The 26,330-nt window shown below is 38.2% G+C and overlaps 1 protein-coding gene across 3 annotated transcripts in view; it reads right to left on the bottom strand.

Moving 5' to 3' along the window:
* BANK1 (B cell scaffold protein with ankyrin repeats 1) overlaps positions 1 to 25,447 on the bottom strand; it is a 129,491-nt gene extending 104,044 nt beyond the window's left edge. The window contains exons 1-2 of one of the 3 annotated variants that reach the window (XM_031608836.2): positions 25,273 to 25,447; positions 8,003 to 8,401 (exon numbers count right to left, since the gene is read on the bottom strand). In XM_031608836.2, coding sequence (XP_031464696.2) covers positions 8,003 to 8,401; positions 25,273 to 25,285 — 412 coding nt within the window. In that variant the 5' untranslated portion in view covers positions 25,286 to 25,447. The remainder of the gene's footprint in view (positions 1 to 8,002; positions 8,402 to 25,272) is intronic. The other 2 variants (XM_031608837.2, XM_090139326.1) reach the window with 2 other exon arrangements.
* Positions 25,448 to 26,330: the final 883 nt, after the last annotated feature.

The following is a 26,330-nucleotide window of genomic DNA, read 5'->3' as shown; positions in this document are numbered from 1 at the left end:
GAAGTAGTCATATGTTTTTCACTGTTCATCAGAAGCCAAATCCTGCCTCTGTCTGGAAGTTCACATACTTTTTACATGGTGTAAACACTGTTTCATTTGCAGTTGCCATCATGTGTTTCTTGGCTTTGAAAAGACTGACATGCTGAACTTTGGAAACTACCTTAATGTCTCTTTTTGGGGTGTTTTTCCCTCTGAAGTTTTGCAGTAATATCAACATAACTGCTCCTTGTGGAACCACTTGGGAAGAAATCTTGAGTTCGTATTCCCTTGCTGTCATTCAGGAGTCAGTCTTCACCACACATAAAGGGTGCTATTATTGTAAATCTCTTTTCTAGTCAGTCCTTTCACACATCAAATCAGCTGAGAATCTCCTTGGTCCTCTGAGGAATACCTAAACATCATTAACCTGTAGCTGCTACAGTTGAGATTGCTATCTGCTTGGGATCCCATAGAATTTCTTAGCAATGAGCAAGAAGGCGGCTGCAGCAGGAAGGGAAGAATAATATTGATTTCATGGTGTGATAGAAGAATCACCCAAATGGTGAGAACTATAGCAAATCTGCCATGGGAGATGACAACTTTTCAGATCGCTCCTTAGGTGCTTCCATACATTCAGTATTATCAAGACGGCTGTCAAAAGCTGACTGAGAACTGCAGTCCAGACAATTCTAGAAGAAAATTTCAAGTGAATTTTTTTTGCTTTTTTGTTCAATTTATTTTATTGCAACATTGATCACCAAGTTGATGGAAAACTTGGACTCAATGCTTCCTTTCAAAATTCCATTTAAAAGCAGAAGATTCATATGAAACATGTATCATGGTTTATAGTAGGAGTAGCTTAGAGAAACATCTCCACATTTTTTTCTTTTCTCGGTGTACTGTTTTCTTTCTCTCCTTCTACACTGTCATTTTTCTGGACATCCCAATTATTAATTAAAGGAACAGTGATGCCAGTTTATTAAGCAACTAGATGATGATCCAGTAATACAAAATGCCTTCTTTACATCAACAAACCTTTTCAGTGCACTGAGCCACAGCCCGTTCAGAACAGGATTGAAAAAGGCATCCTTAGAAATTTTGACAGTGGGTCTACAGAGGTAAGCAGTGCAGCTTCACAACAGCTTTCTGCTAGAGATCACACCAGTACAGCTGCAATGTCAAGACAGCCACTGCTGGAACTGAGGTGAGACCAAAAGGAGATGGATTAGTGTAGAGAAATGCTTGGAAATACTTTCATACTGCACACATTTCAAAGAGACTTAATTCCAGCTAATTCTAGTCTGGACCTGTAGGGCGTACACCTGTCAGCAGATGAAATGCAACCAGTAGGCCCCTCAAGTGCACTTTGCAGTTTAATTTTACTTCAACCTACCTGAAGGGAGGTTGTAGTGAGCTGGGGGGTCGGCCTCTTCTCTCATGTAATTGGTGATAGGACTAGAGGAAATAGCTTCAAACTGCGCCAGGGGAGATTTAGGCTGGACATTAGGAAATACTACTTCTCTGAAAGAGTGGTCAGGCACTGGAATGGGCTGCCCAGGGAGGTGGTGGAGTCACCGACCCTGGAGGTTTTCAAGGAACGTTTTTGTATTGATTTTGATTTTGTATTGAGGGACATGGTTTAGTGAGAACTACTGGTGATTGGTGGATGGCTGGTCTGGATGATCTTGTAGGTCTTTTCCAACCTTGGTGTTTCTGTGATTCAAAAGTATCCAAGACTAGTCCAAAGACTGGTTTGCATTGTGATCAAAACCAGGGTAAGTGGGAACGACTGGAGTATCTAAAAATACATACAGTTACTTGAAGAAGCTGAAATCCTAAATGCCATAGGTCACCATCATGTATATTGAATTCATGCTACTAAGGAAGAGCCAGTAAGCTTGCACTGTCCTGACACCATGCCCGGGAGACAGACTCCCAGGCAGTAATCTGAGTCCAGCAGTACAGAACTGCCATACCAGGATTTCCAAGGTAACTTTCACTTGTTTTCACAAGGACTGTTTCAAGCAGTAACTTGCAATGTTGAGTCAAAACACTCCACAAAGGTGTCAACCTAGAAATAAAGCTGTTTAAGAACTTGGGGCAGAAAACACATAACACAGCTCTTTACTCAGAATAAGTGGAGATTTTGCCCTTTTTTCCCCAGTGAGACTCCTTACGGGCCTTGACAAACGTAAGCAAACTACAGTGGCAAATGCTAATAGGAGATGAAGTGTGGATGCAGTGCTTCTCCTGGTCACTGGTTGACAGTGACTGATGCTACAAAGTGTGATGTGAGTAGAACTGCTCTATCTGAAATTTCAGATTAGTTAGCTCCTTTTTCACAGCAAGCAAGATTCGACATTTTGGGAACAGAAAACAAAAGCTCTTCACGGAGTTCCTTTTTTCTTTACTCTGAAATTCAAGGAAAATGGAAATGCCCTGATTAAATGCATCTTCTTTCCACACACTTCATGGGAATACAGATGTGCAGGTGGATGTCTGAGAACAAGGCTTGTTCCTCTACACAGCTGTACACTATGGTAAGGTTAGTTTACTGCCCTTCATGTCTGACAAGATGTAAGGGAACAAGTACCCTTTAATCAGATAAAGCCACAACTCTTCAGAAAATGCAAGGGGAATTCAAACTCATCACCTGTAAAGAGTTGGTAATAGGATAGTCATGATCACTATTGTCAGATCCATTGTTTCATAGAATGTTCATTTTGCTCTAATGAACAAATGGACAAGCAACGTAGGACCTCAGAAATAAAGTAATGCCTACATACTTATTTACACCTCCTTTTTTTTTTAGATGAAATTCCACATGATATCTTAGATAAAGCTTTACAGCCAATCTGCAGTCATCTGAGCAGCCACAAATACATCTGCAATTAAGGGGAGTTTGAATATGGACATTAAAAGTATTGTATAGCATTCAGTGTTATGAAAAGTCAGCCTCAAAGTAGTAAGTGCCAGAAGTAAAAGAAATACTTTACCTTAAGCTTGCTAAATACAAGTACATTAAATAGTGAACTAATCAACCATTTCTATAGCACTCATAATATAGAAATGAGTTCTACAGAACATAACATTAGCAAATAATTCTGTTTTCTCAACAAGATTTGAATCACACAGAAATGCCATTCAGTGACATAAGTAATGCAACCACAAACACAAGACAAAGCCTCAAATAACTATTAATTAACTGAGTACTATTTATCCTGTGTACTAATAAGGATAGGTTCTTGAAGGGGAAAAAAAATGCACTTAAGTAATTAAAAGAAATCAGTGCACAAGAACAAGGAACCAAATTAAAATCTAAGTGTCTACTTTCTACCTGCAAATTTTTGACTTTTGCACATTTAATCTTTTAACTGCAATAACATTTTCTGTACCCAGTTCTGTCCTTATAGTCATTTAAATCAGTACAGAGAAGCCCTACCAAGCACAAAATCTCATTCTGTATCTAAAAGTCATCTTTTGCTATATCATTTTTTTTTCCCACTATGAACTTAAACTGGTGCCATGCTTCTTTTTCAGGGATAGGGGGTTGTTTTTTTTTTTTCCCTTTGTCAATTCAAGAAAATTTTCTCTCTCTCATTTACAAGATATTGATGCTGACATAAGGGAAATACATCAAGGTGAAATGACAAACACTAATGTTACAACAATATTTGCATATTAAAACATACACAACATACAAGGAATTCGTTTCCAGAGAACTTTCCTAAGTGCCATCTAGTAATAACTTCTCCATAATTGTGAAAGATAACCATAGCATAAAACCAGAGAGGAGTCAATATGCTTCTCAGAACATGTACAACTATAGATACATGTAACAAAATATGTGCTGGAAATCTTAAACCTAAATTATCTGTAAGCTGTTTAGAAACAGATCCACAACTGTAACTAAGTACAGACTGACGACTGTTTTGCAATAAGATATACGAATTTTCATGTCACTTGAAACCTTGAAAGAACAAACTAACAATGATAAAACCATTAATTCCTTTCTAAAGTACAGAAAGAAAGTATACAATAAAAATAAATAATAGTAAAATTACTGTATAATGATTTAAATGAGTGTACGTTGCAGCAGCAATACTTATGTCATATGAATTTGACTTCTATTAGTAAAATAAACTGTATAAAATTGTCTTAAATGTTATTAAAAGAAATTCACTTTAAGATACCTGTGCATTCACCTTACCAAGTGTAAGCAATTTTCGTCCAATTAGCATTAAATTAGAAGAAAAACATTACATACGTGATACATCTCTCAGTATCCAAGTGTTCCAGTCACCATGACTTGCTGACAAATCAAAACATGAGCTTCAAGATTTGATTATACAATAAATAAAATCTTTGGATTTGGTAGGAATAATAAAAGAAGGAACAAAGAAATTAAAAAGTTTAAGTAGCAGCAGCAAGCACTCTTAAGACCCTATTTGTGGTTGACAACTGCAGGATGCTATTAAAGTTTCTCTTCTGGTTTGAAATAGTCAGGGTCTGGTGCCACATGAAACAAGGCAGTAACACTTAGCACAAGTTTTGTTGATAGCCTTATCACTGCACTGGTAGAGCAATACTTCTGCATGTAAATGGAGAAGCACATCTCAAGACGGTAAGTTGGGAAAGGAAGAAAGAGGCACACCTCTATGGTCTCTTCTACTGAAGACTCCCCTGGCAGTAAGCTAAGCCAGAATCACCTACTTAGGTCCAATTACTTAATCCTATGTGTTCATGTAAGAAATCTTTACAAGCCTGGCTTTAGCTTCTGCATGCACAAAATCATACTATTCACAAGCAAGCAAACAAAATAAAAAAAATCAGTGATTTTGTTTCCTCTGGACTCTGCTTCTTGCTAGTGCTCAGTTTCATTTCTTTGTAGACTCCAAGTCAGTACCAAAATCCAGGTGAAATACTTTGCCTTTGAAGAACATGATAAAATTTCTACCTAAATGAGGGATTCAACATCACAAGCCCTAAGGCAGCCTAAGAAAATTTGCATTGTCATCATTACTGACTTCTGCATACTAACATGAACAAGATTTTACAGAAGTTGTAATGCACTGAATTCAAAATGTGAAGTACTTCTCCAGTATTTAAACATTATACTCAAAGTTCAGGTACAATTCCACCACAACGAAACAGGAGATAGATATCATAAAAGCTTATTTCTCTTTTCTGTGATCTGCATAATGGAAATTAGCCCCATATTTGAGGCGTGCTGAAGTTTAGTGTTTGGTAAGCCCTATTTTAAGCTCCCAGCCTGATTGTTCTACGTATACAACAGACAAATACAAAATGTTAGCATCTCAGCACCCCAGTTATACTTTACTAGGTAGGTGCAAAAGCAGCTTTCTTCAAAATACTCTTCTTGGTAATTAGAACTGTGTACAGGTATGAATATTGATTTGTTAGCAGGCAGAAATTAATGGCATACTGCTGTTTCAGGTAAAAGCATTCCTTCTGAGAATCTTCCCTAGGCTATCAAAGAATCTGAACCTACTTTTCTATTTGGATTATGCTAATTAACATACTTCCTTTCCACCTTTTCATATAATAGCAGACATGAATGGCTACATGGAGGGTTTATTGAGCAATTCTCAACTACTTACTTATAGGAAGTAAGATAGGTTAATCTCCCACACAAGAGTCTACAACTTCTTAGGGAAAAGACTGAAAGTGACAAGAGTTTTCTTTGAACAATTGGCAAACAATAATAAAACAGCAAGCAGACTAATGAGCTGTAGTGAGATGTCTCACCACAAAAATCTCATAACAATGCCAGCATACTTTAGAAATAGTGACACAGAAAGATATCTGTATTAGATGTGACTTGTCCTCCCTTCCTGCATCATCAATACCAAGGTGCAAATAACTGCTGGAGGAATTTAGGACACTTATTAGGTGCAAATACCTATTTACAATTCATTTGCTTAAACACACAAACAGGCTGAATTTGAAGTACAAGTATTTCAGGATCACAAAAATATATATATATGACAGTTTAGGCTAAAAACGTGAGGATATATGATCAATGCATTGAAAGGTATGTCCATGTAATATAAAGAAGTGTACACATTTCAGCAGACAAAAGAGATATGGTAGAAAAAATAAAGGAAAGGAAAGGTCAAATATAAACAAAATGTCTCCCGATTCTATTTTCTTCAGCATTACAAAAAGATATTGAAATTAATTTAAAATACTAGATCACACTGGGCCACCTTAGAATCAAAATATTTCTCAATGTTCTACTTTCAGAGAATTATCTTTAATGATAACAGTCGCCTACAGAAAATTCAAATCCAAAAGAAAACACACAACTGTTTCAAAGGAGAACCAATCCAAGTATACTTAATGACCCCTAGCAAACCATTTTCAACCCAAAGGAAAAAGTCTTTTTTCCCAAATATATACACCTGTCAAAATCTCTGCTACAGATGTAGAAGGCTAAGAGCTTGAGACAGCTGTACAAAAGAATATTGAAAACATGGATACTGCAAACAGTTACTATTATCTCTAAGCAAAGGTGAAAAAAATGATAAAGAATGCAAATCTTTACTCCTCAGAACTTATGACACCCAAACGACAGCACATCTCACATTCAGAAACCTTTCACAATGCAGAGAGCACTACATAGCTCTCCTAGCAAGCACTGATCTGAGCTAGACGATCTGATGGCCAAAGCATGCCAGTCCAGAAATAACAAGGCCAGAGCATTTCTCAGTTACGTGCATGAAGGAGGGCTTGCACCCTGAAGCACCAGGCAGCAACTCTGCTCTAAGTCCTGCAGCTAGAACTCATTCAGTCCCAGTCAGTCTGTGCATCCCTGGCACAGATGTACACACTGTGATAAAGGTATCTGACAACTATTCATTAATTCACCTTTGTACTGCTATCTGAAGCTTCTGATGATGGCCACTGCCAGAAAAAGACCATTTGTGCACCCATGAATTGCGTGACAATAAAATACAAGTAAAATCCCAAGGACAAATGTCATAAATAATTCTGTGCATGCACAGAATTCTCCTTTTCAGGAAAACTGTTTATGTTTTCAGAGAGAGCTTATAATCTTGCAAACTTTGCCAGTTTGCATGAGTCAACTTGTTGTCCTCGAGCACAGTTCTTTCCTATGCATACACACATATAAATGATACAGACCCATTGTATTCATTTCACTGAAAAGATGCCAAGGAAGTCCTCTCAAGCTAAATATTAGGCATGGTCAAAAATGGCAACTATTACCTCTGGAAACCATAGCAGACAACCACATCTAGCTCCAAAATGTGAACCCTGAGACTGCTCAGAAGATATACTGAGGAAAAGTTCGATACATTTCATTTCATCCTCTCTAACTATCTAGAAAGGAGCTTTTCTTATATTCCAGAAGTGCTAATTTTTACATTAGTTCTTCTCTGCTGCTTCCATGAACGTGCAAATACATACACACTCAACAATTCCTGTCCTTCCAGTACAGACTTTTTATTTCAGTTGGTAAAAGGAAAAAGGTGCTTCCACACTTAGAGCCTGTGTGAATGTTACACCATCCATGAAATGAGGTCTTAGCAATTTTGTTGACAAGTTTATCTAAAGATCTATACATATATAAACACACACCATCATCACGTTAAAGCTTTTTGAAAAAGATGAAACAAGCACATAGCTTTGCACCATTTCTGAATTTTGTAGACTCAGAAAACAAAGAAACAAATATAACGCCAAATCTTGCCATTAGAGACATAAATCATGACAGTAGGTTCACAAGTGCCAGTGGCAGCTTTTGGACTTTCCAAAGCTGCCTCCTTGTGAAACTGAAACTGGATTAAGATTATGACAGTACTTTACATGTCAATAAGAAGTCAATAAGTCAGCAAGGACAAATACATAAAGCCAAAACTACTGGGGCCAAGCTGAAGATAGATGATTTCTACAGAAAATTCAAATGATCACTTTTATCTCTTCCAAATGATATTAACACAGCTTAAAAAATCATATTAAGTTTACATTTTTAAATTACCTGTTTGAATAATTCCAGTAACAATGGAGAGGTAGTCCTCAGGTTCCTGATCAGCGAAGATCTCTCTGCTCCTTCCACTTAAGGTTAGTACCTCATAAAGCATCTCTGAATTCTCCACCCCACAAAGCAGAATTACCACGTTATCTGGAGGTTGAAGAACATGCGCCAGGAAACAGCATCTCTTTTGGTTCAGGCCTTTAAGGAGTCCATATGATAGTATCAGGAGTTTACATTTATAACAATGTAAAGAAAATAACTCCACATGGTTGAAAGACAAAGTCTCTAGATTGTAGAGTAAGATTCCTTCTTCATTCACTATGTGTCCAAAAAGAGATTTTAAATACAGAGCCCACTCTTCTGCTTCTTGTTCATATATCACAAGAATATCCTTTGTATGGTCTAGAAAAGAAAACAAAAATAATTTCAAATCCATTATAAATATTGGATGCCAGGCCATTATTTTCCACCTGCCCGTCCCCAAATATTTGTGATGCTCAAGAAACAGGACAGGTCATTAGTCTGAAATTACAACCATCTACATATTTCTAAACCAAGGCAGAAAGATTACTCACTGAAATACTAGCAAAACAGAATAGATTCAAATAGTATTCAAAAAAAACCCACTGAAATCATAGTGTTGAAAGCAAGTGCATGACATATCCAGCTCACTCAAATTTTTGATAAATAGGCAATACCACTGAAAATGCAGCAATTAGCTTTTAACTACAGCAGTAATGAAAATACGTTTGATTACTGCACATGATCTGACTTCACTAGAAACAGGACTGGTACATTTAAGATATTTTGGCAGCACGGTATTAGGACAGTTGTTAGTGACCTTTCTTTATTGTACTGATTCTAGAAAATAACACACAAAACCAAACCAAACAACAAAAAACCCACAGTCGATATGTGTTTTCTCTTTACGAAACAAGATGCTAACAAGACTAACACTCTACTGTGATGTTACTAAGGTAATGGTATGAAATAGAGACAACACCCACTAACAGACAGAGAAAATTTCATCTGAATATCAGGAAGCAATTTTATTTTGAAGACAACAAACACTGGCACGGTTTGCCCAATAAGGTCACAGAGTCTCTCTCCTCGGAGATCTTCAGAAGTCATCTGTACACAGTCCTGGGCAATCAGCTCCAGTTGTTTGACCAAATGATCTCCAAAATTCCCTTGCAACCTCAGCCACTCTGCTACTCTGTGAAACCATAGTAGCTGTGACTTGCTAATCAATGTAGTACATTGTAAGATGCCAGGACATTTTAATACCCCTGGAGTAGGTTACAATCACAGATCAATGGAACAACCATAAGAGATTGAGGAACAGATACAGCTGCTGCATTCTAACTCATTGAGCTTCACTGGCTCCAAGGTCCCTGATAGGCAGGCAATCTGACTGTCTACTGCTTGCAGTGCACCAGAGCTCCACTGCAAGTGAGTATCTAGGTTTTTCCTTGGTCAGTACCAAGAGATACAAAAATGGTGGACATACACAGAGCTAAAAGGCACATGACATATGTGGATACTGGGACATGATGATGGAAGCACAGTATGGATGTATCTAAGGAGAATAAAGCAACAAAACCTGCAAAGAATCCTACAGAAGTCCATGGTGCAAAAATAAGAAACTGAACACAGAGTCCAGGATTAGTCTGTTAATTATTGGACTTTTCTTCTTTTTAGAAGAAATTCCTTCACAACTTCGGTTATTGTTAGGAGAGACTTCAAAGTCAACCCAGCTGAAGGCAGACAAACTTGTAGAACAAGAATGCCATAGGCATATAATGAATACAAGACACTAAGCTATCGACTTCTTGCAGGATAGCTGCCCTCTTTAAAGACTTGTGAATACTTGTCCTCTCAAGAAGTTTTATATCACAGGAAATTATGAAGGGCTTTCTCAGTACAGTAGTGGCTGATAGATGGCTGAACCTAATTAATGCACTAGAGCAATGTGTCTAAATATTTTCAAAAAGGAGATAGTCACATTTTCCATGGTAGAAATTCCAATTTCTGCTTAAATGCTAAAAACTAACTGTAGAAATAAAAAAATAAAATAGTAGCGTACTCCTCATCTAAGCCAGAGAAAAACGATGTGGTTTCTATAACACAAGGATAAGAAATCTACTAATGGTTTTACAGCACTTAGCTACAATGGTATTTCTTTTCAGAATCTCATTTGGTTTTCTTCAATTCTCACAACAAAAGTAAAACCAAAAAGCTATGAAGCTTGCTGCTCAGTTTCAAAAGAAGAAACGATATGCACAGCTGATGTTCCCCGAGTATGATCTGACTTTGATAATTATGTGAAGTAAAATCACCAAGCAACTTCAATTTTCAATCCTTAACTTCTAAGAGCACTGTAGTAGTCATTAAAAAAAATATTCTTTATTTAAAGAGGATGGTTAACCCCCAAAGATGTAAGAACTCATTACTTACACTGCATTTAAGCTTGTTTAGTTTCATCTTCCAGCCACAGAACATTTTTTTTTTCCCTTATAATTTTGAATGACTCTCCAAAACCTCTCCCTAAGGTCTTCAGTCCCTCATGAAGTGACTCAGCCTTGCCTCGGTTACAGGTTAAACCGGGCTTATTACACTTCCCCTTAAAAGAAAGGCTTTTAGAACTCCCATCACTCTTCCTCCGCTTCTGCGAACTCTCTTGGCTTTTCAGAATGCTTCCTGAGGAACTAAGAACAATATACAGAGTAGGAGTTCCTTAACACAGTACACAGGAAGAATAAAATATTAATCTCACTTGAGATAATCTCTGTTATGCCCAGAAAGTTCAGATTCAGTCTAAATTAAAAGGTTTCATTTTCAGTTCATGCTTAGTTGTGTTTTTTCTATTATAATGAATCTGGATAAGGTTAAAGCCAAACGGAATTGCATGGAGGGATAAAATAGGTTTGGTTCTGAAAGCATGTTTAAGTTGAAGGGTAAAAACCCTTTTTTCTTGCTTCGCATGCTTCATCACGCACAAGTGGGATGTGCTGGCACCTGCCACAGCACCCCTTGGCCAATAGTTTGTGTCCTCTCCATGCTGACAATACTCGGGAGGAATGGAGCATAACTGCACCTGTCCTTTGCAGACTGAAGGCACTCCCAGGTCCCAGAGCAGAAAAGAATGACTGGATCCAACCATTCAGGCACAGCTGAAGAGCTCTCCATGTGCAGAGATGCAACTTTTTAGGCACAAATATTTCTAAAGAGCTGCCACTAAATTGTAATCATAAACAAGTATACACAAGGTATAAAGTTCACCCTTGTGCAAATGGAAATTACAAGGTTTGAACACTCAAGAAATTCTAAAGAGAAAAGTTATCAAGTTGCCCTGAGATGAGAAAAGCAGATGAAGTGATTCTTTTTCTGTACTGTGTATCTGCAACCATGTCTGTACCTCTGATTGTAGTTAAGTGTGAATGAGAAAGAACTTTTGAGATATTTACTGAAGGCTCAGTTGTACTTTTGAACAATATTGATTTTTTTTTATCTGAGAAATGAGAAATAATGCTTTATTTATATAAAATGAAGTGAAATGTATCGAATACCACACATGATGGAAGAAAGGCTCTACGATATCTCATTAAACTTAAATACAGATGCCATATTTCATTTGTCTTTTCTACCTCCATAGAAAGGGAAGAGTCACACTGCTGAGGAAATTGGCATATTTCACACTGGCATTTGGCACAATGCCTATTGGTTTGAAGATGGTAACTAGTGCTATTAAGTTACCTGTGGCAAATCAAATATTCTCAATTACCTGCATGAATATTTTTTCAGCCATTGAACTGTTATTAAAGTATCCTTCAAAATTAGCCTGGACATTAAATGCAAGAACTACATATTTCATGCTCAAAACTGTATTAATTTTTTTTTTTTTTTTTAAAAACAACAGTATTTTAAAATCCTTGCATGACTTTAAATTTAAATTCCCAAGTCTACCCTAAGAATGGTTACAAAGTCTCCTAAAATCTACTTGATATGCCTCACATGCTCCTGTTAGTGTTTCACCTTTAGAAATTTCACTTCAGTGTAAACACCAGAACTCCACCCAGTTGAAGACCACAGCTCCCCCCAACCTCCATCTTCAAAGCACCGTTTTTCATGCGAGACAACACAAGCTGAAAGTTTGCTTTAAGGCAACGCTACCCAGAACTGAATACATAGTAACATCTCTTAACTTTTCAAATTGAGCTTTTTCTCCTTCATTATTTTCACCTCTCAATGAATATTTCTTTGAAGTCACTGCACTTGGAATATAACGCAAGTTGAGATGAATTTTGTTCCCTTGGAAGTTAATGTAATGGAAACTATCATATCCTGACAAAATTAAGCCATGCTTCAACTACTCCTACTTGGAAACTGACTCAAAGGTAGAAATAAAGTGTATTATTAGTTGAATACTGAGAAACAGTAAGAGAATTTATGCGATCATCCATAGCACGGAAAGGTTCTTCTGAGAAGCAAAACTATTTGCTAGTTACTGATGCGCAGATGACAAAAACCCCCATCTCACAAAACATGCTACCTGAAGCCTTCTTTGAAAAGACCTGTTCAATCTGATGAGAACCAGAAGAGATGAGAGCATCCTTGCAATCGATTGCAACCAAAGCAGGAATCAATTACTGGTGCACACACAATGGCAGAAGAATGCCTTCTTTAGGACAATTCAAAGATACATTATGGAAGGGGGGAAAAAGCAAGTATATGTGAAAGTGAAAGGAAATCTCCAGAAGTTTGCAAAGCACATCAGAAAGGCAAAGGAGAGGAAACAAAACTTTGCAGCCAGTGGCTACTACTAAACATTTCAGTTAATAAACCTAAAGTTTTGCAATACTGTAGAAGTGTTTGCTTAGAACTGAGCATTAGAACTTTGCTATGTTTGATAATAGCATTACTACATTCAGAAAAGCAACAATATTTATTTCCAGAAACACTATTAACTTTTGTTTGACCTAAATGAGGCTGATTTCAGTTCAGCCAGGGTTTAAAAGCTGGGTTTGGGTCTGCAGTTCCATTGCCTAAGGATATTTTGATAAAAGAAGTATCACACAATCACCATCATGTACTCGAATTTTAACCAAAAGAGGCATCACTATTTCTGAGGTCACCTACAGTGCTTTCCAGACAGAATACTGGAGCAAAACAAAGTCATTCCCTGTTGTTCAGCCAAGGAATTCATAACCGTTCATAAACACACAAGCAGCTTCTCACACTCTACCCTTCCTACTCTCCCCCCCCGCCCCCCCCCCCCCCCCCAAAAAAAAAAAGAATATTCATCCCTTTATCTCTTTCTCTAACAGATGCCCTCAGCTGGGGAAGGGGAGGATGGTGTGATAGTGTAGGGTTCGTTCATTTGTTTGAAATGGCAGCCTTAGAGATGTTTGGAAAAGAAGTGTATAATTTGTCAGCATGTATAGAAAATATTGTTCATCAACAAAAATTTGTTAAAAGATACAGAACTGCTAAATAAAGGTAAGTGGTCATGACACAATGACAAAAATGCAGCATGAGAAGCAGAAGTGGCTCAGACTTCCAACTTTGCATGGGGATTTGCAAAACATTTCTTCTTAGGAAGTCATTTCCACTCGGGTTATAGAGAGAATGAGGAGCACACACATCAAGTACATCCAGCTTTGTGCTAGAAACAAAAGACATTCAGTCTCTTGGTCCCTACATAATCTTGTCAGAAAGATGTATCCATTCATCTCTTCATACTGTTTGCCCTGATCACTTAAAATGACATACAGTAAGAAAATAAGGGAAAAAAAACCTTTCCAATCTAAGCAATTCCTGAAATTTAACATTTGGAAGCAGAATAAGAACATTTAATTCAGCCCTGATCAGCAGCCTTGGCATAATGGGCCCCTCACCCATCCTGAATGCACTGATTTTCCCAGTCAGCTCACCTGACACACATCCAGTAAATGCATCTCAAAAATGTATCTCTAGCTCTTGGTTGCTGGAATTCTGCAAGGCAAATCCACTGAAGCAAGCCAAAATGGATTCATCGTGGGAAGGACAGCACAGAGCACTTTAGAAATACTTGCAGATAATGGAAAACATTTTCAAGCAAGTCATGTTGTTTCTCAGAGACTTTCCACTAATGGAAATGAAAATTATAAAAGCCTGCTTGTAAACTTCAGAGTGAGATCATGAAGTAGCTAAATTGCTGCAGCATTGTGGCACACCTGTTTCAATTAAAGCAATTAGCTTAAAGCACGGGACATTCCTGCTGTCACTGTATCAGCCAGCAGAGTGGCTGCACTTGTATTCTCAAATGCCTACTAACTAGAATATAATAAGAACATTTTCATCATTTATGCACCTTCCACTGCTAATTGCTAAGTTGTTTGTGTGAACAAATACTTGCTCTATCTGTATAAAATTAGGCCTCTTGTCTTCATCATTTTTCTAAGTTCAGTGAAGTCAGGAGTTCAACACAGCAATTTTCCTACAGATTGGATGGCATGAACTTTGGCTCAATCTTTTTCTACAAAGCAACTCTACTGACCTTCCCTGCAGCGACAAAGGGGAACACAGAGCCACGTAATCTCCTGATGTCTGTTCCACAGAAACTAGAGAGGTGCTTGACCATCAAACCTGACAAGGCTGATGTTATGCCCCAAGGGCTGTTTCCGGATCCCTCTGCAGACCTCACTGTGCTCTGAAGAGTGATTTGGCCTTATTTTCTGTTTTAGGCCTCTCTATGTGATCCGTGCTTTGAATATGAAATACTGTGTATGTATTAGCGCTGCATTATCCTCTGCTAGAGCCTTGTCCATTCGCAGCTGAATACCTTTTGTTACCCAACTGGGGTAAAACTGAGTACACTTAGAGCCACTTTCTGGAGAGCAAGTTACACCACTTGCACATTTTAGCAGAACGTGATTAAATAACTCAGAATGGCTGTAGACAGTAACAAATAACAAAGACAAAAATATAACAATGCAGTATGAACAAGCATGAAGTAATACATTACTATTTTTTTTCCCAGAAACAACTTCTAAAGGCTACAAGAAAATCTGTACAAGCTGCACCAAGTTTGTATCAACTGATGTTATTACTACTACAAACCATGACCACAACCAAGAATTGTCCTATTATTTAATTCTTTACCATTGCCAGTGTTCCTTCCATCATCTACCAGGATCTCTCTAGATGTGCCTATCTTGACTTCCTCCACTGTTTTATGGATTTATGGTCACATTTAAACTCTCATTTAAATTCAATGTCTCTGCTTTTTCCTCTGCCCCATTTGATTCCACTGTCACTCCACTTTCTCTCAAATTCCTATTTTTTAACTTCATCCAAGTAAGAAATTGAGAATGGAAAACCTGCTCTGCAGATATCAGCTTAAAAGGAAACAGTTGCATGAAATCCAGTACCTTTAGTCCTATCACAAGAGAAAGTATCCCCAGAAAATGGTGCACGTAACAACTACTGCAACATAACAGAAAGCATTGACCTTGTAAGCAGCAACATTTTCAGCAGATTGATGTGCTCCTTGCATTTGCAATGTACCACATGCATTGAATTAACCATAGATGACATCCCAACAGCTCCTAAAACACAGATCATCATTGCCATAAGAAGCCTTTCTGGTACAACTCTCTCAGAGCAGTCAAAGGCCAAATTGGTTCAGGTTTTTAAGACTGCATTTCCTTTGCCCCAAGACAGCAGAAAATCCAATGAGGATTCCTACAACAGCTTGATTTTTATTTGTTTTTGCAGTCTTATTACTTTTTTTTTTTTTTTAAATGCATCTCACTTAGCATTCATCCAGAAATTAGAAAGACAGTAAGAATTGGTCTCTATTAAACATATGGTTTACTACAGCCCGATAGCTTAAAGACATCTCCTCTAGTTCCAGTTCTTTTCTTTTTTCCTTTTCTGACAAAAGTGATGGTCACTGACTAAACAGAACAAACCAGACAAACAAAAAATATCCACAGCATAATCTCTGTATAATCTCTAATCAGCTTTGGACAAACACTTCATATTTTTGTACCAGCCTTTTGAACAGTATTCATAGCAACGAAAGAAGTTCATTAGGGAAATAAAGAAGTAAATGAGATAGAAAATAGTTACATAAATTTATAGCTTCATAAAATGAACAGTGACAAGACAGTGAGTTAGAAACCAAGCTAAATTAAACAATTTCTAAGATGTTCAGCAACAACCTCAATAGAAAGATTTCTCTAAAATAAACCTACTTCAGCTTCCCCTCTACTGCCTTAAGACAAGAATTCTAGACACAGCTATCAAACAAACTATTTTTATTTCTGCTCATTAGACTGAAAGAAATTAAGTTGGTTGTATAAGTATGAGTCTGACTTTGCACATTTCATCAACTATTCTGCAAAAACAACTGCAATGGCCAAACACTGGTTAAGCCAACTTGAGATTTGAAAGACATTTTTCCAACAAGCTCATCTCCTTAGTACAATGCATGCAATTATGCTTTCAGCTTACAGAAGATGAATTCTCAGCTTATTACTGATCCTGAAATAGGACCCAATTGGGAAGTTCTCTGGGTATCAACACTGAGTCCTCCCCTAGTGGATAGCCATTAAAGAAATGTTTAACCTCTCTACTACTATCTTTGACCAAATGGACCACTTTTTGGGAATAAATCACTTTCAAGTTCTGTATTTTCAGGTTCTTGCAAATGGATTTTGAAAATCATACCCACAAACTCTGCTTCACTGTTATTTACACACATTCTCATTGTTGGATAGTAACAGGATAACTATAGTTATGTTAACTGGAAGCAGTATATGCCACTGGTAGCTTTAGCACTGGAAGCAAACTGCCTTCCATACCTTATTAGAACCATACAGAAAATGAAAACAAATCGTTCTTGAACCATTTCTGAAACCAAATTAAACCCTATCCCATTACAGTCAGAGAATCTGCACTGTTCAAATGTAGTCACTGAAGAAGATGGGACCAGACTAAACAATTACCAAGCATCCTGCTTTTTACACAATCGAGGCCCTCTGTTTTACAAAATCTATATAACCAAATTTTTACATTTCTCTTCAATATTCAAACAACAAAAATCTTAAAAAGAAAACTGCCTACCAGCATCTTCTTTGTACGTACATTTAAGACTCCTGAATATTCTAGAGTTTAACAAGCCAACCCATGCCACTTGTTTATTACATCTAGTCACATTTGGCACAGATGTGAAATAACATCCAGTCTTACATTTCCTCCTCTGAAGCATATACTGACCATCCATCATCTTACATCTATTGCAGATTACTTCTATAACTACACAAACATAAGAACAAAAAAAATTCATAGCTAACAAAAGCAGCAGCCCTTCACATCTCTACTATACAGCTACTTGTACACACTGACACAGTAGTAACATGTACCATTCTGATTACACCCACAGCCTGCTTTGCCTTGCAGTTGCCTAAATACATCTACTGACAAAGAAAACAAAGCGCATGATAAACCCAAACTGCTGAAGTTAAGATAAAGGGGATGACTGCCAATTACATCAACAACTATGTCCTAGAGCCACCTTACATTAATATTTAGTGAAGATAAAAGCATATCTTCAAACACACCATCTCATTATCCCCATTTGCTTCAACTTACCAGCTGTCCCTGGAACACCAAAACCTTTCAGATTAAACTGAAGCAGAACAGGTGCTTCAGGATCACACCCAATGTGTTCCACCTGCTACAGCCACAGGACAAGGCTAGAGCTAGTCCAAAATAAGCCTCCTCTCAATATATGCTGCATGGTTCTCAGTTGCTTCGTGTCCACTGCTGGTCTCCACAAATCCTGTTCTGTTGGGAGCACTATGTAACAGTGTGGAAATGACCTTATTGTATCCGTGAAACAGAGGACTGAGAGTCCTTGCTGGTTGGTTATGCGAGGCTAAATAGTAGCAACATTTGGTTGCAGAGCATGCATCTGACTTCTAACTCTTGCACTCTTCTGCCATGGCAAGTGACTCAAGTAAGACTTTGGAACACAGGCAGTTCCACATAAGTCATGTTATGGACTGCAGAGGCCACAGTCCTGTGGTATCTGATTCACTTAGAGGTATCTGAATTGACTAATTAGGACTAAAACAAAATGGAACAAAATGAAGTGCTTATTATGACATTAAAATTCAGTGAACAAGACTTTAAAATTACACTAAGAATAAAATTATGCATCCAGGAGCTGCTTTTGTTTTGTTTTGTTTTTTTTTTTTTAAAAAAAAAAAGAGTTTGGACATTTATTTAAATAATCCTACCCCTTCTTCAACAAGGACTTAGACCATAACTACATAACTATCATTTACCCAGTTCTGGGTTATTTCATGCAAACATTTCTTTGCTATAAGTTTCTTAAAACATTGCTGTTATCACTACAGTAAGCAAAATGAAAGTGTTGCTTTGGGAAAAATATGTACATTTTGACCATTTCAATTTTACAATTGTCATATGTGATGTAATTGTGATGAAAGATAAAACAGTAGAATTTTGTTCTACAGTATCTTACATATGCTTAGCATTCAATGCCATTTCTAGGGAAAAAAAGACTGGCTTTTCATTTAAGTCTCTGAAATGTTAAATTCAATGAGACTGCTGTCACAGAGTACAGTTCTCCTTTTGTAGGATGTCAAGGCATCTTTTAAAGAAGAGACTGTGTACAAATGTATTGATAACACCATACATGTCACCCATAATGAACAGTGTGGACACTACAGCATGCGGGAGTACAAAATTTACAGCACACATGATCTACTTGCAAAATACAACACAGGAATATGGATTGCCATTTTAATGAATTCTATAAACTTCTTCAGTGTTGAAATACATACACTGAGGGCTTGCCAATGAAGGAGCACTGTTTCCAAGCTCTTGCAGAAAATCAAATGACAATAATTTGGCAAGAGTGCTGTAAGAAAATTAAAATGAAACTGTCCCGAATGTACCCCATAAGCAGAAAACATTTCTCTTTCCAAACCGATCAATGTACATTCTGCCTTAAATCTTCACAGAAAATATATTGCCTCCAATTTAATTATTACAGTCTCTGTTTCATGCATTTAAGTCCAAATTAGATTTGTCATCCTGTAAAATGGTTAATCTTGAATAGGGAACAGAACCGATAAGGGACACAAACAAATCTGGAAGTCTTTCTGATAAGATTACAGAGTTATAAAAATAGAATGCAAGTATGAAAACCTTAAGAAGTTTTGATTAAGAATCACTGGCAAAAAAAAACTTCGATTAAGGCTTCATTTATTAAACAGAACTATCCTGACATGCACTGGCTGCAGAATTAGCCTTACGTTCCTACAGGAAAGAAACTTACAGCAGCAACTGAGATTCAGTGAAATGCTCCATTAGCAGACATCTTGTGAGAAGGCAGAACAATGGGGCATTATTAAGTTTTATGCATTTTTACAATTTTTTAGATAATATTTAACATCCTTTCCAAGCAAGACTTTTCTATTATTCGATTCAATCCTTATTACATTTTTTGTTCACATAGGCCTACTTTTTAAAATTGCTATTTACGTCATATAAATTTGAAATGGAAATTATCTTTAAGCATTAAAAAATATGATTAAGTTGCTAAAACTGATGTTCTGAAGGGACCCATAAAGCCTTTGCGTGGTTTATTTGGTTTACTCAAAGGCCTGCTTGACCTGCTTGGATGTAAACACATGCTTAAACTGAAGTCATTTCATTTATGTCAGTTTCTTTGAACAAATCCAAATATTTTAAAAATAATGACTATCAGTTATGTTTCCAGAGACAACTTTTTTCCTGTATTGTTGCCATTACTATGTTTAAAGTCAGCTCCAAAATTGTAAACACGTTAGAAGCCGGCTGCTTTTTCGAAGCTTGGCAAAACTGAGCTTCTAAAGGGTGTTGTAGGTGGGTATAAGCCTGCTTCTATGTTGTCATTTACATTTCTCACCGGCTGTGGATTTTTCATACCTGCACTCGAGCATACACTCTTGGCTACTGTCACATGCTTAGTAGCCATAGCTGATTTGAACCTGGTTTGCTATTGCAAACACTTCAAAAGAATCACAGGAACAAAACCTTAGAAAAAAATTACTTTTGCAAAAGATTTTATACTGAATACTACATATATACCAATTTCCCATTATGCTTCATATTTTCAAAAAGAAGCTAATCAATATCAGAAGATAAACAATATGAACAACACCACAGCTAATTAAAAGTAGATTTTTGTCCCTCATGCAAATTGTTGCTTAACGAAGAGAGACTAACTATGCTGACTTCAGAGTTATAAATCCTAAAATCCAAGGAAATGCCTACTTCAGGTACTGCTTGTTTTCTTTTCCTGTGTGCTATCATTTAGTATGAAACTGCTTCAAGCCTGTACTGTATTTGACTTTCCCTTCCTCCCCACTCCACTCCACCCAGGCACTAGCACTACTTAATATGGGAACTTCTATTTTCCATTCTCAAATGGCTTTAAATTATTCTTATTCAATTCATTCCAAGCACAGTATTTTTTCACTTCAGCTATTTAAATTGTAAATGTTTCGTGAATAAATGAAAGTTATGAATAAATAGACGGTGCTCTATATGAAAAACTTTAACAAATACACTGTTCAATTTCTTAAAAGTTTAAGTTATAAACGCCATTCAACACATTTTTCTATTTTTCTTTAAAGGCTTCCAGAATTCTTATTTTCCATTAAAAAATAAATAACACTATTTCAATCATATCTCTAGTCTGAGATGTAAAAAACAAAACAACAACATTTCACTGAATACAGTAAAAGAAAAAAAATAAGAGTTGGTTATTTTTCTGAGTTATCATTCTACCTGTACAATGGACGATAACTAATAAAGTAACATTCAGCATTTTCATTGGAAGAAAGCATAATAATCAATGTCAAGTGAAAATACTGAAAATACCACTACTTCATTACATTTTGACAGGAAAATAGCCTGCTTTGTTCAGCAGAGTGAACACATACACATCCCCACATAGAGAAAGCTGAGGTGCAGAGCACCAGAGTACATCAAGGAACAAATTGATCACAGAATTAGGAAGGTTGTCAGGAACCCTTAGAGATCACTGAGTCTGACCCCAAAACGAGACTCTGCACCACTGATCACAATTTCCTGAATCACATCCCTCCGAACTGTACAGGTATTCTCATACAAAGACTGGAATGCACTAGAGAGTAGACGAATCAAAACCACTGAGAAGTGAACTGGACAGAGCTGCAGTACACTTCAGCAGAATGACAAGATAGCCACTTGTCTCTTGTCTGAATAGGGTGGGTTTTAAGAAGTTTTGCTAGATAAGAGAATAAGATGAAGAGCCTCAGACATAAGAATGCATCTCCTCATTAATTCCAAATTCCTTACTCCAAACTCACGTCCAAAACCAGGAAACTGCTCCAGCATGTTTCACGACAACAGAAATACAAGCAATAAATGCGTAGAGGAGCGATGGACTTCAGAGGAAGCAAATAATTCCTTCAGCTTATAAGAAAATAAGAAATATGGGCATCTATTAAGATAATATAGAGCAACTATGTTTTCAGCTACAGGAATCTGCAAGATTCAGCAACTCGCTGGAAGTAAGCATCCCAGTAGGTGCATAAGTACAAAATAAGGAATTTGACAAATATATTGCATTTCAACCTCATAGCCTTAGATGAACTGTCCCTAGAAATTAAACAGATGCAACAGCAGTTTTGAAAATCCCTGTTCTCTTTTGTTAAAGGATAATTTTAGGTACAAACACAAATATGCGCACATCATGCTTACTATATGCAAAGGACTACCTAAAATGCCAACACACACCCCAATGACATTCTACCAATTTATTACATATTATATTTTGCTTGCCTTTTTTTTTTTTTTTTTGTCTCTTGACTTTAACATTGCATTTATCAGTAATAACATTGAAATACTGCTGTATGTTTACGTTTAAAACATCTTAAAGCTACCTAAAATTGAAGCAATTTCTAGTCCTTGAGAAAAACAGAATTCAAATATTTATTTTCACTGGCTAGATTCCCTTGCAGAATTTCTGTTGTGTAAATACTGTCGTAGAAACAGCTGGAGGCACAGAAATGCACACTGAATATAGAAAAAGTGCAAAACAGCAGAGCTCAGTGGTGACATTCATCTTCACAAGCATGGGGATAAACGATAACTCAAATGTAGCACAGCCATTAGCAAGTTATCCTGTCAGTACCTCTCACTACAAGTGCAGACAGATGTCATCAAGGATCAGGCATTACGGATGTTTTATCTTTACTAGGTACAGCATGTTCAATGGTATTTGCTTCAAGAATTTCATCTTGACTAGAGTTTCCTTCTGAATACTGACAAGTAACAAGACTGTCTCACCTACCTTTCACTCAAAACAATTTTCAGATTCAAGCTTGGCTAGACCTCAGACAATCCACCTAAAGCAACTTGTACCCCATGGCTCATGGTCGGTCCATCATGACATAACTGATCTCTTTTCACTGTTGTAAGAAAAATTTGGTGCTGTGGTAAAGCTGCAAGGGAGAACTCAACATATGGAGGCTGTAGGTGGAAGATGAGGATTGTGTAGAGCAGCACATGAAAAAAATAACAGAGATAAATGATGGAAGCATAGAAGGCCACCATGCCCACTGCTGGCTGAGCCCACAGCCATTTGTTTCCCTGCCAATGCCAACATGTGGAAGTAGCTGCAAGCAACTGGGAAACTTGCCATATCTCTATGGTGCTCCGATGTATTTGCTCAGCATTATTTCATGTGAATATCTAGTATGAGATTGCCTTTATTCAACAAAAGCAAAATTTAGACTATGCCCCTAGGTCACACACAGTTATATACTGGAACAGTATAGGATTATTTAGAAATGCTACAATATGTGCATTTTTGCTTACGGACGCTACTTTTTTCTTTTCTTAAAGAAAGTCTTAAAGAAAAAAGTAGTGTCTGTAAGCAACAATGCACATACTGTGGTTGTGGTACTGCAAATGGAGTCCAGATAGAAAATCCTCTTATCAATGTCCAAAGACTAGTAAAATAATTGTATTCATTTTACAAGAAGCTCTGAGTATCAATCAAAGCAGTCCTCAATTCATTTATCTGCCACTGTCTTAATACAAAACAGCTAGGAAAGTCACTTTGCCTTTCTTCCTTGTATTTTCATCTCCATAGTAAGCATAGTTGCATAGCTTCCAATACTAACATCACTAGATTGTTTCACTTGATAATTAATATTCTAATAGGTTACTCTGATGTTATGAAATGAAACAAAATATTAGGTACCTCTACAAAAAAACTGCCATGACATTTGAAGTATTCCTTTAAAATGGTGACACAAAACAGTAAACTAAATTCTTGAGCTACTGCAGTCAAGCCATCAGATCTCTATTTCTCAATTTCTCATTCATGTCTGTTAATCCAGAAGTATTACCTCCTATTTGTTTCCTGTGGAAACTACAAGCAATACAAATAGCACAATAGCACTATTTGGAAGAGCAAATTCTCAGCTACAAAACACTATTTTTCAATATAGTCAACACTATTAGCTATGTATTTCTGCCTTCTATGAGCAGGAGTCTGTGTGCTGTGCTTAGAAAAATCTGCACCAGTGGAGGTGGTCCACTACTATTGTTGCCACTGCTGAAACACATCATGCACTGCCTCCCTGTGCTCACATACACTGATTGTTCTCCATAAACATTCGGCAAGTGCAAATGAATGCCAACGGGTGCAACTTTTTCAACATGGAAGAATTCAGTTCCACACCTTTGCTTCATACACACTACTGTGTCAGACAACACAATGTAATGAGATACTGATGGGAAGGTTCAAACCACTACTGCCATACCACCATCTGCCTATGACGTTGAGAGCTGACATAATAAAACAAGAGGCATTACTTTCAGAGCAGCACTTGTAAAATTTGGATGAAATATCATCCTGACTAGTAGAAGAGCTGCAAAAATAAATAAAGAAATAAAATAAAAAAAAACCTGACTTCCCTGATGCAAGCAAATCAAAGGAGCCAAACCTCTGGCATCTGGCTATGTATCTTTCATTTCCCCTTTGAGAGCCCAGCTTTGCAGTCACTGTTTTGATTTAAGCAATGCAGAGCCTTCTGAAGAAAATGGGAGCTGTGAACACAAAGTATTTCTGTGAATGGAGAAACACAACTGGGAAGAATGAACAGAGGAACCTGGAGCCAGAAGCTCCTGATTCTGTTTCAGGCCTGCCGTTAATTTCCATGTGACATTCATCAATCATTTACTTTCTTCATCATTTTTTTCTACCTGTAAACAGAAAGATAACACATTCTCATCTTCCAAGGGAGTGACAAAATATGTGCCAGCAGTTTTGAGGCACGCAGATAATGTGACGAACCACTGGAAAAGTAAATAGAGAAATGAGTATTTCTGTGTAAGGCCTATGGGGATTTTCTGTACTGTACAATAAGGCTGGGTACCATGCTGAGACTGAAAGAGGACAATCAAATTTTAACTATTAACACACCATGCTGTTAGGCAGTTAGCACTCTATCCAGGACAGCTGTGCATGTGGGACAGAATAGGACAGCTCATATGATGATCATTCTGTCATTTCCTAATTTCTTGGTACTAGACTTCCCACTCTTCAAAGAAGTTGAATAGTTTAAGGCAAAACGTGGGCACAACACGCAGCGCTTGCAATTGAAGGGTATTTTTAAGGAAAAGTGACCTAAAACTGTGTTGAGGTGCTAAGGGCAGCCTCCTCAGAAGAAACGTTGGCATAACTTGTTGGGGAGAACTAAAAACAGTCACTTGAAATATCCAAAGGAAAAAGAAAGGAAAAATCGGCCGGGACAAGCTATATTAACAGAGAAGGTACCAAATACACACCCAACTTTATAAGAAAAAAAAACCAAACAAAAACGAAACAGTGCCGACCTCCCCACTGTCCAGCGCAACACTGGACCACAAAGGCACCACGTGCGCTCCCTCCACCAGACACCTCACTACGCAACTACCTGTACCTTCACGGGTAGGGCTGCACAGCCCGTGAAGCTAAACCCTCCTTCGCAGAGAGCCCACACAAAACAAACCCAAACCCAACCCCAACCCTCTCCCGCTACGCCTACGCCTACCCGCCACCGCTTGCCGAACAGCAGCTCGCTCCTCCACGTCCTACCCTCGCCCCCAGCCACAAGATGGTGGCCGCAGCGGGGCCTCGTGCCCCTCCATCCCGCCGCCCGCCCCGCACTGACCTGTGGGCCGCATCGCAGCGCGCCGCGCTCGCCGCTCCCTCTTTCCCTCACCGTGTATATCGCTCTCCTCAGCTCGCTGCCCCTATGCCGCGGTCGCCGCTCCCGGTCCGGAAGCGTGGGGCCGCCCCCGGCTCCTCCCGGCCGCGGTGCTCCGCCGCCCTGCCCCTACACCGCCCTCGGTTTGGGGAAGCGCTGCGGGCCGGAACCAGGTGGGAACCGTGCAGGGTTACCCCTTGTGGAGCCTCCCTCCCGCAAGCAAGCACGGAGAGCCCCCGGCCTTCAAAGTTGGTTGGGCTCGAGGAGAAAAGAGGCGGGAACCGAACTCTCCCGTGTCCTCGGGGCTTTAGTGCGGGGTTCTGCCGTCCAGAGGAGCCCTCGCAGCCTGTGGGAAGTGCCCCGAGGATGGAGAAGTCCGCTCCTCGGGAAGGTGCTCTGGCGCAGCATGGTTATCATCTCCTTTGAGTTGTGCCTGCTTTAACTTTTTGAAATTTGAAGACAAAAACTGTAAAAACGGGCAAAGCAGCCCGTTGGAGAGCTTGCCCTTAGGTTCAATCAGGAGCCATTGATGAGTGTGGCACTTTTCAAGTCCAAAAGAAAGGCTGAGCCCACCTCCGGAGAAGCAGTTCCCTGTACCGTGGGATTATTGGATAGGTGATGGTACCTTCTGGAAAGAAATAGTCATTTTTCAAAGAAAGCAAAAGCTCTGACTGTGCTTCACATGTGGATACGTGGTTCTCACCCACCTGAACCTCCCTGCATTCCCCAGGCCCACCAGAACTGTAATGCCCCGTGGCTGATTTCAGTGATGTTTGGCAAATGTTTTCAGGATCTTCAAAGGTGAAATTGCTCAGTATTGGATTCGGGAATGTGGGTGGCCAAAATATAGAAGATAAATGCTCTGCATCGCCTGAAGGAAAGGCAGCAGAATGAATTCAAGCAATGTAAGTGAAAGGAACGTTCACATCCATGGGCAGTCTTTATAGATGCCTCAGCACAGCAAAGCCTTCATGGTTTGCAATCCACGAACCACAGATCTACAGAAGGTTGGGCTTAGGTGA

Source organism: Phasianus colchicus, chromosome 4 (genome assembly GCF_987193195.1).
Source record: "Phasianus colchicus chromosome 4, bPhaCol1.hap1.1, whole genome shotgun sequence".
Taxonomy (NCBI): Eukaryota; Metazoa; Chordata; class Aves; order Galliformes; family Phasianidae; genus Phasianus; species Phasianus colchicus.
The sequence above is the reverse complement of the archived record's forward strand: the minus strand, read 5'-3'. Positions and strand labels throughout refer to the sequence as shown.